The following is a 16,220-nucleotide window of genomic DNA, read 5'->3' as shown; positions in this document are numbered from 1 at the left end:
TTAACACCTGGCGTAACTGCTTTGATTTTAAGGAATTTCTGCCTGAGTGATCTTGATTAAAACTTTTCAAACCATGCAATTATAAGTTGTCTAAAAGTTGCTTTTTTGTCACCAACATAGGAGTAACCCTATCAGGATTGATGAGATGGGATTGTCTGCAGGTTGTTCCTCCTGGAAGCAAGAATATGTTAGACTAATCTAGCTGCTGTCAGTATGAAGTGTGTGGTTGGTTTTTAAATTTAAATACTTAAGATTACTTGAGGATAACTGCCTGTTACTGGAAAGAATGGTTTTAGAGTGTCATAGAGTGGCTTTCTCTTTTTTTTTTTTTTCTTCTTCCTCTCCATTCTAATGGTTGGGGATTACAGGTATTGAAAGTGCTAAAAAACCCACATTTTAGTAAGCAGTAGAACCAAACTGAATATGTTCTTTTTAGTCTTTTTAGGAGCACATACTTTGGGTAAAATGTAGTTACACTAAGTTCTTCTCTTAAAACAGTATGAAGTCTGCAGTTTTAAACTACATGCTTGAACATTGATAGGCATAAGCAAAGTAAGATCGTGTTTTATAGGTTAATGACGTTTTGGACTCAATTTATGCAGAGAGTGTAGAATCTTTTATAGTGTCAGTAATATTGTTGTAACCATATTGAAGGTTCAGTAGCATTGTCTGTTTTGAATTAATCCTTTTAGTTTTGCATTTTGCAAAATAATTTGGTTTACACTTTAAGTTCAGGTTCACATTATGCATCTGATCACTCTGTTGCTCATTTCATGTTCCTGTTTTATGCATATTTATACAATGTGTATATGATGCATTTAAATGTGGAGGGAAGGGGATAAAAAAACCTTTTGCATTTAAAATGTTTATGTGTGCTCTGTTGGATTACAGTGTATGTGCTTTTCTCTCCCACACCATTCTAGCGAGGCAAATCTGCTCAGTTTAGATGACAATGATGGGTCTTTCAGTCCCAATGAAGAAAAAAAGGTAAATAATTGGTTTATCTCATGGTGAAAATGTATCTTTAAAGCTTTTTAGATTCTTAAACAGTATTGCGTAGCCATGTGTCCAGTGTAAAGAAATGGAAGTTTCGGTTGTGTTTTAGGAACATATGCCCAAGCTGTTTATCTGTCTACCCTTAAAATTTTTGTTCCCCTCTTGATCTCAATAGTATTCTGAAAAATATGAGCAAGACTAACTATTTCTAAGTTTAGACAATTATCATAAATAGTATACTAAATATAAAATATATATTGTATTTTGTTTAGTAAGATGTCGTAGTATAGGTGTAGACAGTGTATATTTTCCATGAAATCTGGTATAAAAGCAGTTTGAAAATGGAGCCAAAGTAACATTTATATTAATATTTTGCATTAATTTTCTCCTTCTAACTTCTACACAATTATACAATTATTTTAATATGTGAATTCTGTTGTGGCAGTCAATTCGTTGTCGACCCGGAGCTATCGGCGGCAGCAGCGATGCCATAAAAGCATATGCAAGGCGAGGCAAAGGTGGAGGTTTCAAGCTTCTAAAAGGGAATGCAATTGGCCTCAACATGATGGGAAATAGCAAGAAACTGAGGTAATACATTTAATTTATGTGTCCTTGCTTTGATCATTATACAAATCAATACACAATAAACAGAACTTCTAGTCCTTATATCTTGTGTGCTGTGCATTTTAATAAGCTATAGTGTACAGTGCTTCTGAGTAAAGAGGGAGTAAAGCCTAGATTAAGATTTTTTCTCTTAAAAAATATTTAATACTGCATTAGTAAAGTACCAGAAGCCTGTTAAAATGAATTTAGAGCATTCAGTGGCATGTTTGTTAGTACCTTACCCATGTTGCCTGCACGTGTTATTGTTCCCTCTATACAGTGATAGCAGGTAGGAAAATACTTTTTACATCCCTATCCAGATTCACTTCTTTCTGTGATGCTGAATTGTCAAGGTAACTCAGGATGTGTTTTCTGGTTTTCGTACTGCAAGATACATTTTCATTTTGGATTCACAGACTTTTTTTAAAGATTCAGCAAATAGCCATACTTGTATAGGCCAGCTTGAGACTGTTGCTTGCGTTTAGAGCAGACAGGAACAGTTTTTAAGCATTCACTGTTGTACTTGCTTGTTACTGTTGTCCCTAGCTTGAAAGAGACTGCTTTCTTTATTTAGTATATAATAAAAAGTGATATATTCACCGAAGTTTCTCAGGGAGTGTTTCATATTGCTGAAGTGCACTCACTGTAAAGGTTGGTAACCTTTGCAGGAAGGAAAAGTTTGTAAGATACCCAGCTATAGATGGGCCAGTCATCAAATATCCAATGTATCTGTAGCTACGTGAGGGATCTCCGTGTCTTCCTTTGTATGGCTTACCACCATCTGGAAACTGAGCTCTAAAGAAGCCACTTCCCTTCTTGTCCCCTCCAGTAAGAGAGGGACAAGGCAGAGACTGTGGGTTGAGCTAACCATTTACTGAAAGCAAACAGCAGTGGGGTAAGAAATGCACAGTGACAGCAGAAATATTAATAACAAAAACGTACAGAAGTAAAGGAAGGTGCTTTATGCACAAAAGGTGTTTACCACTTTGACTTAGTTCCATGTGGCATGGGAGAAAGACAAGATGGTGGGCACTCCTCACAGCTGGCTCTCCCCATCCCTGAGCCTGAGACAATGAAAAACAGTGAGAGACAAAACCATGGAAGTGAGATCATCTAAGCTGTGCTGCGCTCCTGCTCCACTGCACCAGGCTTGGGTTCAGGCTCAGCTCAGGCTCACTTCTGCCACTGCTTTGAACCACTCTGCTGGGCTCAGTTCCACACAGCTCTGCTGCTTTTCAGAACCACATCCTGGGGTCACATCTCACAGGAGTGGGAGGGTGCTGAGTGGCAGCAGCAGCAGATGGAATCTGCAGGGCTAATCCCAGCAACTCAGCCCTGATGAGGAGAGTGGGACAAAAATGGCACACTTCTGGGGATATGGTCCTTATTGTTCCCCCTGACACAACCCCCAGCCTTGATTTCAGAGGGGCAGTGTAGCAGTGTAGCCATGCCCACAACGTAGCCCCAAGCTCTGGCCCCTCTCTGCAGTCAGGACTCTTGTATGCTCTAAGCACTGTTAGTTCGTGGGACCATCTTACATAGCCACTTGAAAAAATAAATCCTCTAACTTCTGTGTGATAGATCTTCTTTCCTGCTGTTTCCTTCAAGCCTGATTTCTTAAGATAAACTGCTGGACTATTATGTGGAATTTAAGAAAGTTTTCTTAAAAGTAAAATTTACTTATTAATGAAAAGGGATTTTTTTAAGAGGTTATTTTTATGTTTACACAAATCAGCATTGTACTTCATTTTCCGTGATTTATCTATGCAAATAATGTTTTGTCTTTAAATTTTTTTTTTGTACACACAAGAGATTTGTAAGATGATATCCAGATTTCTGCCTTGCACATCTTCAAATTCACCAGTTCTTACAGAATCATCCTGGTCATTTCCATTCTTTAGTATTCTGTTCTTGAACATAGATTTGTAATTGTTACTTCTACCTTTATGTCTGTCAGGGCTCATTTGCTCTGTTTTACTATTGAGGAAATCTGTGCATCTTGTTCTTTGTTTTGAGTACACATTTAAAATTTTCCTTTGTCTGGCTATGGTATTTGTAGTGAAATCCAACCTTACCATGTAAGGTTTTTTTTTTGAAGCAGTCAAACTTGACTGCACATGTATGTTTATACATATTGTACGTGTATGTTTTTTTTAAGTTTTTGTTTTAAGGTAAATAGTTACTGAGGTTTTGTTAGATGGTCTACGCATGTAGTTCAGACATTCTGTTGCCTAGATTGGAACTGCCTTCTATTGACAAATAATACAATATAAACCTAAGACCTAGTAGGATTTATAAAATTCAGCTAAAAAGTTAGATCTGTTGCATGTAAATAGGCAGCCACCTTTTGTCTAGTACTGAGATGCATACTGAATTTAAATGAAAAATATGTGTTTACCCTTTTCTTAATAAACTGTCGTTAATGAAGGACTTTGTTATGAATAATGGATGTGTATAGACTACTGTGACTGCTTCTCACATTTTGGTCACTGCATTTTGTGTTTGTGCTCCTAGTGATTATTTCAATTTAATGACATTGGATATTTGTTGTACCTTTCATAACGAGTATCAGTGAAGGTTTGGGCTCTAGTCACTGCAGTGGTGATTGCTGGTTTGTTCACTTGGACATGCAGAATGGAAGGTGCTTAATAGTTACTCTTTCAGTATTTAGACTCTTCAGCTAGAGGAGATTCTGAAAGTTGATAATACAGTTAAACTGCTAGATTAAATACAAGAAGATCAGCTATTTGATATTCTTTATCTGTTCATGGTGATTTTATCACAATGTTGGAGTCTTTTTCCATCTAATCTGCAGAATAAGGACAAAAAAATTCAGATCAATGGGGCTTGGCTCAAAGGAGTATTATTCTAGTAGAATAGTCCCTAAAATTCAGAGAATAAGAGATAGGAAGAAGGGATATGCAAGTACAGTGAGACGAAATATCTCCTGTACTGCCAGAGAAATTGAAACCAAGCTAAAGGTTATGATCTGTTACCTGATTGAGCAAATTCAGTGTCAAACCATTAACCTAATTAGTTTTGGTTGTATTTATTTAAGCATGATGTCTTACTTAAAATAGTTTTATCTTTGCTAGCTTTCAGTAACTTGTGTTCAGGCCCTTTTAGATTTTCTTTGATAATATTTTGTTAAAACATTATTTGATGAACAGCAGAATTAATGTAGTCTGTAGTTGTGACTTTTTGAAATATTGTTCTTCCTTTACTTCTAGCTCCATCCATTTGTCCAGTTCAAGCTTTTTTTTTGTTTTGTCTCTTGAGTATGTGGTGGTAAGAATTTCTTAGGATCACCTGATAGTACGTGATAGTAAAACCTTGCTTTTGTCAGAGCCTAGGCTTCAAATTATTCTGTGGTTTCTGAGCTAACATTGATGAAACATTTATTGTTAAAATACTGTAAATTCTTTTTAGAACATTTGTTCTTTCAAGGAACTTTCTGACCTTTGCATCACCCCGCTTTTAGTGTGTTATACTAATTTTCAAGAAATTGTGCTGAAACTTGCAAACTCAAATTTCAGTTCTGACGTGCCTGTTTTGCAACTTGCTAGGACTTTATGATTGTATTTTCTGGTGTTTCTTCTGTGTTGGGTATGTTCCATTCAGAGAACAAGATTATGGAGCAGATTGTGTTTTAGAGCTGTCCTAGTTGGAAACATGTCTGACACCATAAGAACCATTTAAGTGTGCCATCCAGAACAGTCTGCTGTGACTCAGATCTGATCCCTGAGCAGTCTGTGATACTCTATTCCAGCACCTACTGGAGTTTTCACCACGTGAGTGAGGCAGAAAGCAAAAGTGCTGCTTAACAGTTTTTTTTCTGCTGTGGGGGCACACGACAGAGTTTCACAATCATGATAGTTTGGCAAAGGTCAGATCCAACAAACATCTGATGCATCTGAGATGAGATGCATCTGAGATGGATGTGTTTGCTTTGAGGAGGTTGGTGTTTGCATGGATGGTATTAGTTTTCAGGATGTTGGACTGTTAATTCAAATGGTTTATGATGTTTTTAAATTTCATATTTTAGAGAAGAGGATTTAACCCCTTGGGTTTGATAAGTCTTGTTTTGTTATGTTTGTGGTTATGTTAGGGAAATGCTCTGAAAGCTTCTCATCTTGACTTATGTAAGGCTACCAAAAGGGTTTGTAATGCTAAACTGAAATTAAAAAGCACAGTAACAGTTTACTCATTTTCTTCTTTTGGGGGGAGTGTAAAGCAGGGATTAGGAATTGGTTGCCAGCTTTTTTTGAATTGTGGTACTTCAGGTTTCTTTTGTGGAACTTCTTCATTGTTCATAACAGGACAAATGGCAAGATAATATTTCTGAGAAATATTAGTAGTAGGAATGATTTTTCATGTAATTTTCTCTAGTGCAGTTAATATTTCCAAGCAATTTGAAAAGCAGAGTTTAAGCACTGTATTTCCATAGTTTGAGACAGTTTGTATCATCAGCATGTTGTCTATTAAAAGTTGTGTGACTTTTGAACATTTCAAGCATAGTATTGTGTGTCCTGTCACAGCAGCGTGCAGGATAATTCTTTAGGTTTAATGATCTCTGAAGGAGCACTGTATTATTGATCTATTGTGTCTTAATGTCAGCTTTTACTAGAGAGAGTAATGGTAAGAAATCTTCTCTCCATAATTACTGGTTTTACATAATAATGAGATAAAAGTCAAAAGCAAATGAAGAAACCCAAGAAATGCTAGGATACATTGGTGAATGAGTACCTGAGGATCCTTTGGTTTTTTTCTATATGAGTAGAATCCTTTGGTTTTTACTATATGAGTACCTGAGAATCCTTTGTTTTTCTTTGTGAAATGTGTTGATTTTTTTCAGTTACAAGTCATCTTGCATCCATAAATTTTCTCTGTTCACTTTTTTTTGTGAGGGACATTCCTGAATTCAGTCTGTTCACATTTTGCCCCTTAAGTCATATTAAAGAAGTTAATATTATGCCTTAATAAAATGAGAGATGAAAGTATAAAATTATAAATGGTTACAAGTCATTAAAAAGGCTGTGTCTTTTCACAGTACAGGGTTGAATGAAAAAATCTTTGCCTTTTTTCCCCAGAAAAAAAAAATTGTGTATATTCTTTTACATCTATTTTATTATAAGGCTGAATGTTGATATGCCTGTAAAGTGATCCTAACAATATGTGTTATTGGTTCAGAAATACTTTAATACTTTATGTTGTGTATCTGGTCTTGTAAAATTAGGACACAGCATGTTTTACCAAAGACTGTGCAAACACACCAGAGTCTTTTCTTAAACATTTTCTATATGTTTGCAGTGAAAATGCTCAGAATATCTCTGGTCCTGTAACTGTGGTACATGGCAGACGTTTTCAGCACGCACACGCACAAACAGCCGTAGTAAAAACAGCAGCCCAAAGGTAAGAATAATTACTTGTGTTTCTGCAGGTGTTTCACTTCAAAAAAATTCTCCCTGGTTTTGTATGTAATGATTTTCCTTATGCTATGGAGTGTATTAAGAAAATCACATGGGTGCATTCTTGATTATGAGCTTTGACCTTGATTACTGAAGTTTCATAAAAACATTTAGGAATTACTATCATATAATACTAGAATTTAGTAATTTTAAAGAACATTGGCAGGTAGTAGGAGAGCACCTGCTAATATAAATATTTTGAGAAAATACTTTGAAATAGACAACCATAGGTTGCAGTAGAAATTCACTTAACTGACAACATGATCAGCAACTACTAAGTAACAGCACCTTCAGCTTGTGTAAGACCCACGTAAACATTAAATCATAGATCTGAAGATTGTATATGATCTGTATATATAATGTAAAACAGAAATTGCAACATCTTACAGAAGCAAGGTTTTGCATCTATGTAAATTATTTTTAGAAAAGATGACTGGAAGCCAGGGAATCTTATTGAGCTATGCTGAATTTAACTTAATTGATTTGAAACTTGAAACCCTGTCAAAGTTCCGTAAATTGTAGGGTTGGTTCTAGGTGTTTTGTACACCTAATGTGTTTCACAGACGTATTAGATAGCAACTGTTTTAAGGAATTTTCTTTCAAAATTTATGCATTAAGAGCTCTTTTTGTTTATGAATTCTGTGGATTTCCACTCCTTCATGAGTGCTTTATCCTGTCTGCATTTTGTAGCTTCCTTCTTCTTCTATCTTTTTTTTTCTCTGTTTTTAAGTATAGATTTTTTAGGATGATGGGATCATATACAGGCATTATCTTTTTGGTTTTTTCATTCTACTTCCCTCAGTTTGATTTGCTGACTTCAGGAAAAGAAAGCCCATATTCTAATGTGAATGAATGATATGATCCAAACTTGTATTAGAGTAATCTGGCATTGAATAAACAGACTGAAAAAGGAATTTTTCAGTCACAAAATAATAGTCATAGAACAGTTTGTGGTGAAAGGGACTTTAAAGGCTGTCTAGTCCAATCCCCCTGCCATAAGCAGGGATATCTTCAACTACATCAGGTTGCTCAGAGCCCCATGCCACCTGACCTTGAATGTTTGCAGTGATGGGGCAACTACCACTTCTCCAGTCAGCCTGTTTCAGTGTTTAACCCCTCAGTGTAAAACACTTGTATCTAGTCTGGATCTACCCTCTTTAGTTTTAAACCATTACCCCTTGTCCTATTGCAACAGGCCCTGCTAAGCTGTTTGTCCCCATCTATCTTTTAGGCCCCCTTCAAGTACTGAAGGCCACAGTAAGGTCTCCCTGGAGTCTTCATTTCTCCAGGATAACAAGCCCAACTCTTGCAGCATTTCCTCACAGGGCAGTTGCTGTCTTATCCTGCCCTTGAGGACTTAGGCTGTTGCCTCTTTCTGTTTCCAGCAGTACTGTAGTCTGTAAATGCCATATAGGTGAATGTATATGTGGTATATAGGATGGACATTTCCTCCCCCTTAGTAATAGTAGATGCAGTAGTAGGTTTCTCTTTTCAATTCTTTACATTTCTTGCCATCAGTGTGAGGCTGATGACTAAAAAAATTGGCAGTTTTTACCATGAGTTAAGCTGAAAGATGGGGTTGATGTTACCACTGTGGTTTAGACTGAATCAGCTGTGCTTTTGCTTGCATGAAGTCCTTTTTAGAATATTTTTGTTCAGTGTCCCATTGAGGAAAATGTGGGCCATCTCTAAGTATTCATGCTCTTACCTTTCTGGTGGGTTTTGTTTGTGTGTGTTTGTGCTTGCTTTTGTTTATTTGTGAGAGAGGAGTTGTTTGTTTGTGGGGTTTTTTGTTATTCTGAAGGATAAAATTTTGATTTGCAGTGCTAATGAAAATGATTTGAAGCAAAATCATACAAGACTGCTCTGATTGTTAACTTGATAATTCTCATGCACTTGATTAAGCCTTGTTGTGAAATGGTTCTTCTAACAGCCAGTCAAAATGGCTTCATCTTAGCAAGTTCAGTGCCATAGGTTTCTTCAACCTGCTCCAGAGATTCTTAATCTTCAGTGGATGTTGGATTTGCCTGCTTGCCTTTCTTGCCTGTGGGATTTACTTCTTTTTAAACCTGCAATGTAATGTGAAGAAAAAAGGCATGTGTGACACAGAAAGAAAACTAATGCATAACATGGGCAAGCTGAATATTGTGTGCAGTAATTGGATAGTAGTCATCTTGAGTGTTCTAAATATGTTTTCTCTTAGGATTGTTATTGTAGCTCATTTACATTAGCAACAGACAATTAACTCTTATGCTAGGAGTATTTTTGGAGTTTTAAAGGCAGGAAACAGTCATAACACTTCCAGCAGTGCTTTGTTACTGGAGGATGTCAGAACCAGCATGATCTAATTGACTGAGGGTGAGCTTTACATAGGAACTTTGCAATGAGGTTTAATTCCAGTAGCTTCTGACTCAACTGACTGCTTTCTAAAAGCTTCTAAATCTGTTTCTGAGTTAGAGGATTGAAAATTAATAAAATGTGGCTTCCTGACAGACTTTTTTTTAATAAATAGAAGAGAGATTTCAGGGCTACTTGATGTTGAAAACAGCTTTCTGAGTGAGAGGGGAGTAGTCAGAAAAAAGCCAACTAAAATAGGACTATTTAAAACTGACCATAGTATAAAATTCCTGACCATATAAATTGGATATTATATTTTGGTCATGTATTTTCACTTGTATAGGAATTTTTTGATACCCTTTTTTGGCTAGTCTTTACTGACATTAGGCAGTAGTTGAGTTTAAAAGTAAATGCTGGTGATGATTCCTCAAAAAGGACTATTTGCAAAAAATGTGAGTGCAAACCAAGAATAACATTCTAGGTATATATCAAGACAGAAGAGCTGATAGCATGGAAATTGAGCTCTAAATTTTTGAGTTTTGTTTTCCTGTGCTAATTTGCAGGTGACTCAAAGTTGTGTTCTATTAATTTTTTGCATTTGTAGATTGTTTTATGGTGTGGTGATCAGAAACAACATAGGGAAAATAATTTTATCTAATATATGGATAAATTATTATATATTAATATATTTTATCTAAAAAGTTCTTGAAAGCATAACCAGAAATAAAAACATTATTAAATAAGTTGAGCAACTTTGGTCTCTGGCACTGATGTAACAGATTCCATGACTTACACTGGGTTCTTTGGGTGGGGATGGTGTCACATGGAACAAGCTGATTATGAACTCAGTTATAATCTCTATCAAGTTGAATTTTTGTATGATTTGTACTGCATTTCTTATCTCCTGCAATTTTTTTGCACATACATGTTACAGTCTTTTTGAGAATCTCTTGGACTCATATGTAAAATGCAAGTTTCTAGCACACCAAAATTTGGTATTTCAAAATAATATTATGGTAAATATTCATGTTTTTTCTAGTGGAATCTGGGGATGAAATTAAAATTTGTTAATGTCTGATACAACAGATTTTCAGATATAGTTTGCTCTAGTGTTGTAGTTGGTTCACACTATTTTGCTTCATTTAAAGCATAGTTCTGTCTTATGCTATGGACTGACTGTTCTTCCAGACTTGGCATTGAAATAGCATGTATGTACTGCATGTTTAACAAATCTTATGCATGAGCTACATGAAGCAGTAGGGACAGTGATCAATCCAGAATTCTCATCTCTTAATCTTCCTTAGGTACAAAAATGAGAATTCCTTTAAATGCATTATATTGGTGTGGAATTTTAAAACAAATAAGTCATGTAATGATGTGCATAGTGTCCGGCATTCTGGGAGTTCTTTTCCTGCTGTTAAATTTCCTTAGCACTAGGTGTGTGTTCCTTAGCAGAGTGACTCTTTGAAGCACCTGTAAACAGTTAATTCAAGTTACATACTGGCTGTGCAGAGGATGCAAAGATACAGGGTATGGCTCCATCCACACATGGTTTGGATCTGAGTGGATTGATAAACTGGAGGTTACCTGCACAAAAGCAGTGTTTATTGTTAGTAAAGGCTAGCTCCAGCTAGGAGCAGCTCTCCACCTTCACACAGCACTGGCTCATTACCTACCAGCCCAGTTTTTAAGTTGTCACAGTCACATTCAATTTTGAAGTCCTTTTACTCTCTTCCCAGAGCACTGTGGAGATGGAATGCACTTTCATACTGCACTCTGTAGGATTATCAGGACTACATTCTTACCTGCTTTGCTTCCACTCCTGCTGTTTTCTGAGTAACAAGAGAATTAGTTTGCTCTCTTCTTGTGAACATACTTTTCACTTTGTGAAAGGGAAGGGAGGATGAGTTTTTATTACTGTGTAATATCATTACTCTGTTTAGTTTGGCTGAAGTAAAGCAGGAAACAATTTGAATTTGTTCTGTTTTAGAATACAGTTAATGTAATGCATGTATGTCAGAGGTTTGTTAGGCTTTTGATGTTTGGGAGGAACAGTCACACAGATTAAAAGATTACAGCATTCCATATTGCAAATTTTGAAAAGACAGAAGATATGTAGATGCTATTTTCAAATTGTCTGTGTGCTAAGCTTAGTTAGATTTATTTTTATATCAGTCTTGGTGTACAAAGGACCAGAATTATGAGCATCAGCTACATTAATTTCTATGTTAACTCATGTTAATGGAGATGCTTATAAACTAGTGGCTCTAGTTCCTAGGTTCTTTTGGGAGATTTTTTTTTTTTGGCCTAAATCTCAGAAGAAGGTTTCCATTTATCCTTCTCTAGCCTTTCCATATGGTTTGTTAAATATTTCAGGACTGTTGCTGAAATTTCTCAGTTTAAACACTTACATATTTTTATTAATTGGAAACAAGTTCTTACTTAATTCTTTTCTCTTTTGCATGGCAATTAGGGATTGTTTTAGTGGTTGACCTCTGTCTTAGAAGTCTTTTCCAACCTTAATAGTTCTGTGATTGGAAATGAGGCTTGATTATAATTAGTGTATTAGAATTCTATCTTAATGGCTTCTGCATTGTAAGTGAATTGAGATGACCAGGTTAAGTTCAGAATTAATCAAATTCTACTCATTGAAAAAGAGTCAAGTCAATGTAGTATTTAGACCACTGACTGTTGCTGTCTGTGAAGTAGTGTTTGTGCATTTCTAATTACTTTGACAAAAATTTGGTGAAAAAGTTGTAATGCTTGTTTGTCAGTTAGACTGGTGAGTGAAAGACAATGAAACAGTTACAATTTATATTTAATAACTTTTGCATTTAGTGATGTGCAACACATGTGGGGCTTTACATCTTATGTGTTTTTTTCTTTTTTCATATTTTAAGCAATCTGGACCGAAAGGAAAGGTAAGCTTACTGTTGATCAAATGAGCATGGCAATAAGCATTAAGAAAATTAACTGATTGAGTGCTATATTATTTTAGTTAAGGAATATTCAATCCAGTCAATCATATCTACTCATATGTGATAGTGGTTGATTGTTTTTAATTCTGTTTTTATGATTCACTTACTTGCTTTTATTGAAAAAGGACTTTTACATCCATCTGTAAGAAATGTTCTGTTACTGTGAATTTTGGGTAATTCTCCACTGGAAATTTATATATCCAGTGCAAAATTGCATAAACATTCTCTGGAAGTTAAGAATTCGGTGCTAATTCTTTTTGTAGAGCAGCGAACTTAGTGTAATAGAATGGTTCTGAAGCTTCTTAGTAAAATGATTTTGAAGCTCTTAGTGGGCTGTTTAACAGCTCTCACTCCATCATCTCAGCTTGGTTTGAATTGCATTAAAGGTTTTTACTGCATTACTGTGTATATTTTGTTCATGAAGTACATATATTAAAGCAGTTAACAGAAAATGTATAGCAAAACCTGAGACACTGGGTCTTTATTGTTCATTTCGGGCTAATTTCTCACTTGTTTTGCATCTGGTTTACTGCTAATAATATTTTGTTATCAGTATGAAATACCATACATTTATTTTTCTTCATATATAGCTTAAATTTATATGTTAGTGGAAGTGTTTTCTTGATAGTAATGAAGTAATTGAATTGTTGTAAATATCCTGTCTGTGTAGGTGGCTTTTGGCAATATGAGCTTGATACCAGGTTGAATTGTTCAAAAGTATTTGTAATGTTTAACCAATAATGATATAAATAGCACAGTTCTTTCTGAATTTAGGATTTTCTATGTTTATTTCAAATTCAGAAAATCAGGCAGTTCTGTTTTACTGCCTTTTGTTACTTCTTAAAAGAACTATCAAATAGATACTCGTCAGCCAGTTAGTGTCGCTGTATGGCATAGAAGAAAAGATTTGAGTTCCATGCTGGTGTGATCCTAATTTTTTCATGGGGACACCTGCTGCTTCTTCATCCAGTACTACTGGATATGTTCCTTTTTCTTTGCCTGCTTTTTGTTGTTGTCCTGGCAGGGGAAGATGATGTAGGCAGGAGCTGCTAAATTTAGCTTTAATCATTACTGTCATGATAAGTGCAGCAGCAGCAGCTCCTGACTTTCTGGGCCAAATGGGGTTGCTGACCTGTGTTCTGAAAACCCTGTTCCCTGCGCTGCTGCTTCTCTTTTCAGCCTTTGGCTTTTGTACTCTCTGCTCTTCCTCTAACACGTGCTGAAGGTAAATCTCACCTCAGCAGCTTTGTGCTTTAGTCTTATTGTGCTTTGCTCTCTTTTTGTGTGATGATGTAGAAACCAACAGCCTGCCTGCAGTGCTACATCTCCAAATAATGCATACGGAAGCAGAGGAGCGGCTGAATGAGGCAGCCTCACAAAGAGCCAGGCTGTGCATTAAACAACACAGCTCTTCTGTAAGCCCTGCACCTCAACAAAATTAGCAGCTGGGGCAGCCTTTTTGATGAGGCTTGTACCAAATCATAGGTAGCACTCCCTCCCAAATTCCCAGATCCAGATGTTCCTTCATGTTTATTTGCTTTTTAGCATAGACAGAAATTGTGGATCTACCCTTTCCCTGCATCATCATCTTCCCCCCCCCCCAACACATTTCTGGTTTTGTTTTCCTAGAGAAGAAATTTTAAGTGAAAATGTCGCTTTGTCTGGACAGGTTCATAAAGGTCTGTCTACCAGGCTGGTGTGAAGACACTAAGGTCCAATTCCATCAGCAAGAGAACACAGCAGTAATAATGAATCTTTGCTGAAAATATGAAATAAGTGACACCATTCTGTCTGGGCAAAACACACTTACTCAAGAGTATTGTGGCACCTAAAATATGTCAGAAGTTCATGATGCTGCACAGTCCAGACTGCCTGAGTATTTCTGTCTGGTGTGTTGCAGAAAAGCTTGATCTTTCTCGCTCCTGTAATCAGTGTTTTGCTGTTGGTGCTTTACTACTTCCTGAGATTGCTTTTTATCAATTACTTGTCTACTTCCCTTGCACTTAAAGGTATCAAAAGTTCTTATAATCTAGGATATAAGCAAGATGCCTAAAATTGTTTCACCTCTGAGCATTGTTTTTTTTTTAACTGTTAGACACAGAATGTAGGTAATCTTGCATCATGATCAGCTCAGCCCTCAGTTATTCCCATTTAAATGGAAGACTTAGTTTTGATCAGGGTTTAACAGCAAGAAGGTATTTGTTTAGAAGTGCTGTATGTTCTGAAATCTGCTCTAAGATTTTTTTTTCTTTTCCAGATAGTCCTTTTGAAGGTAGATATAATGTTTCCTTTAAAAAACAACCCATTTCCTCTTCTGTTTCTGCACTCACATATAATTAAATGGCTCTCTGTACAAAGTATTTTACTGGAGAAGGTATTAATGGATCTGCAGCTATTCAGGCAGCAACAAACACTGTGCTCAGAAGGGCAACTTTGTTTTCCAGTCTGTAAAAACTGCTGGTGGTGTGCTCTTCCTTTCTCTTTATGGGTTTTTCAGGAAAGGAAAGTAGTAGAAGGTGCCTAAAGTTGCTGCCCTCTTGTGGAAGGGTTGTCACTGTCTCCAAGACAGCATTATTTGTTAAAAAAATTTTTTAGCTGAAATCTCAAATTAAATAGTCTTTAAAGTTAGCTTCACTTTTCTTTCTAATTCAAAGCAACTTCAAGCCTGACCTTGAATTGCTAACCACACTAAAGTGTGATGGGAAGCCTCAGTTGTCTTGGAGCTGATTTTTTGTGACTTGGGTTGGGGTATTAATGGTTCACTCTGAGTGTATGAGTTCTATATTGTGGGAGAGGAAAGATACACTTTATTTTGTGCTACCACTTCTGTGTTCTTGCAAGTGTTTGGCTGTTTAATCTGTTTAGCTATAAATCTGAGTCTATGCTGCTAACATAAAATTCAGATGGGGGTAGATAATGCTAGTGTATTCTGATTTATTGTAAAAGAATTATTTACCCTTATATGGTAAATAATGAATTTATAATCTTAATAAGATAAATATGTTTTGCATATTAAAAATGTAATAGAAATGTATGGTTCTTAGAAGAAAAATTGTAAGTTAGAAATGTCCAGGGACCTTGAACTGTGAACTGCATTTTAAAAGAAATTTTAGTACTCTAAGTCTGCCATATTATTTGCTTTATTGTTTGCTTTCAATTAAATGACAAGTAGTTTCAATATTGTTTCTCTTAAATATCATTTAAGTTTTAAATATCTTAGACATCTTATAGAAGATAATTTTTCCAGAAGTAATTATGTTCAAAACAAGATTTACTGTTGTGAAATACTAGTGAAAGATAGTTATGACACGTGACACAACAGCTTGCACACCCTTACTGCAGTGTTTATATTTTTCAAATCTAAAATGATGTTACAGCTTTTTTTTACTTTTTAGAATGTCATGAGCTTTGGTTTTGATAGTACAGCTTCTCATAATGATGAGTTTGAGCTCTGCCTTTTATTTCCACTCATTCTGCTTAGAGTAACTCCATGTATTTGAATTTTTAAGGAAAAATTATATAAAAATACAGTGCATTGAATTTATGCATAAATATTCATACTGAGTTTCCAGTTTTGATTTTGAAAATTCTGGGGGAGAGGGATTGTTCCAGAAACACATTTGACACAATCAATAACAAATAAATTACATAATCTGTCATCTGTGATATGTTTGCCAGCAGTCACGATAAAGTACTATGACATCTCTAGATTCTGAGTAGCCACACTTGTTTCTCAATCCTTCTTTCTGCCAGAATGTTCTTTAAAGCTGCAGCCTATCAACACAGTCAGATGTGTTTGTTATTAGGTAAGAAGTGTCTCAAAGTACATTGTAGATTA

General features: G+C 35.8%; 1 protein-coding gene across 1 annotated transcript in view; it reads left to right on the top strand.

The window, feature by feature from the left end:
- Window positions 1-16,220, top strand: part of SENP6 (SUMO specific peptidase 6) — a 71,972-nt gene that overhangs the window by 23,964 nt on the left and 31,788 nt on the right. Inside the window, exons 3-6 of the mRNA XM_054279377.1 lie at window positions 924-987; window positions 1,442-1,584; window positions 6,910-7,011; window positions 12,305-12,325. Coding sequence (XP_054135352.1) covers window positions 924-987; window positions 1,442-1,584; window positions 6,910-7,011; window positions 12,305-12,325 — 330 coding nt within the window. The remainder of the gene's footprint in view (window positions 1-923; window positions 988-1,441; window positions 1,585-6,909; window positions 7,012-12,304; window positions 12,326-16,220) is intronic.

The sequence above is a fragment of the Melozone crissalis genome, unplaced genomic scaffold, assembly GCF_028551555.1.
Source record: "Melozone crissalis strain CALT ecotype California unplaced genomic scaffold, PUWL_Pcris_2 ptg000027l_1, whole genome shotgun sequence".
Taxonomy (NCBI): Eukaryota; Metazoa; Chordata; class Aves; order Passeriformes; family Passerellidae; genus Melozone; species Melozone crissalis.
The sequence above is the reverse complement of the archived record's forward strand: the minus strand, read 5'-3'. Positions and strand labels throughout refer to the sequence as shown.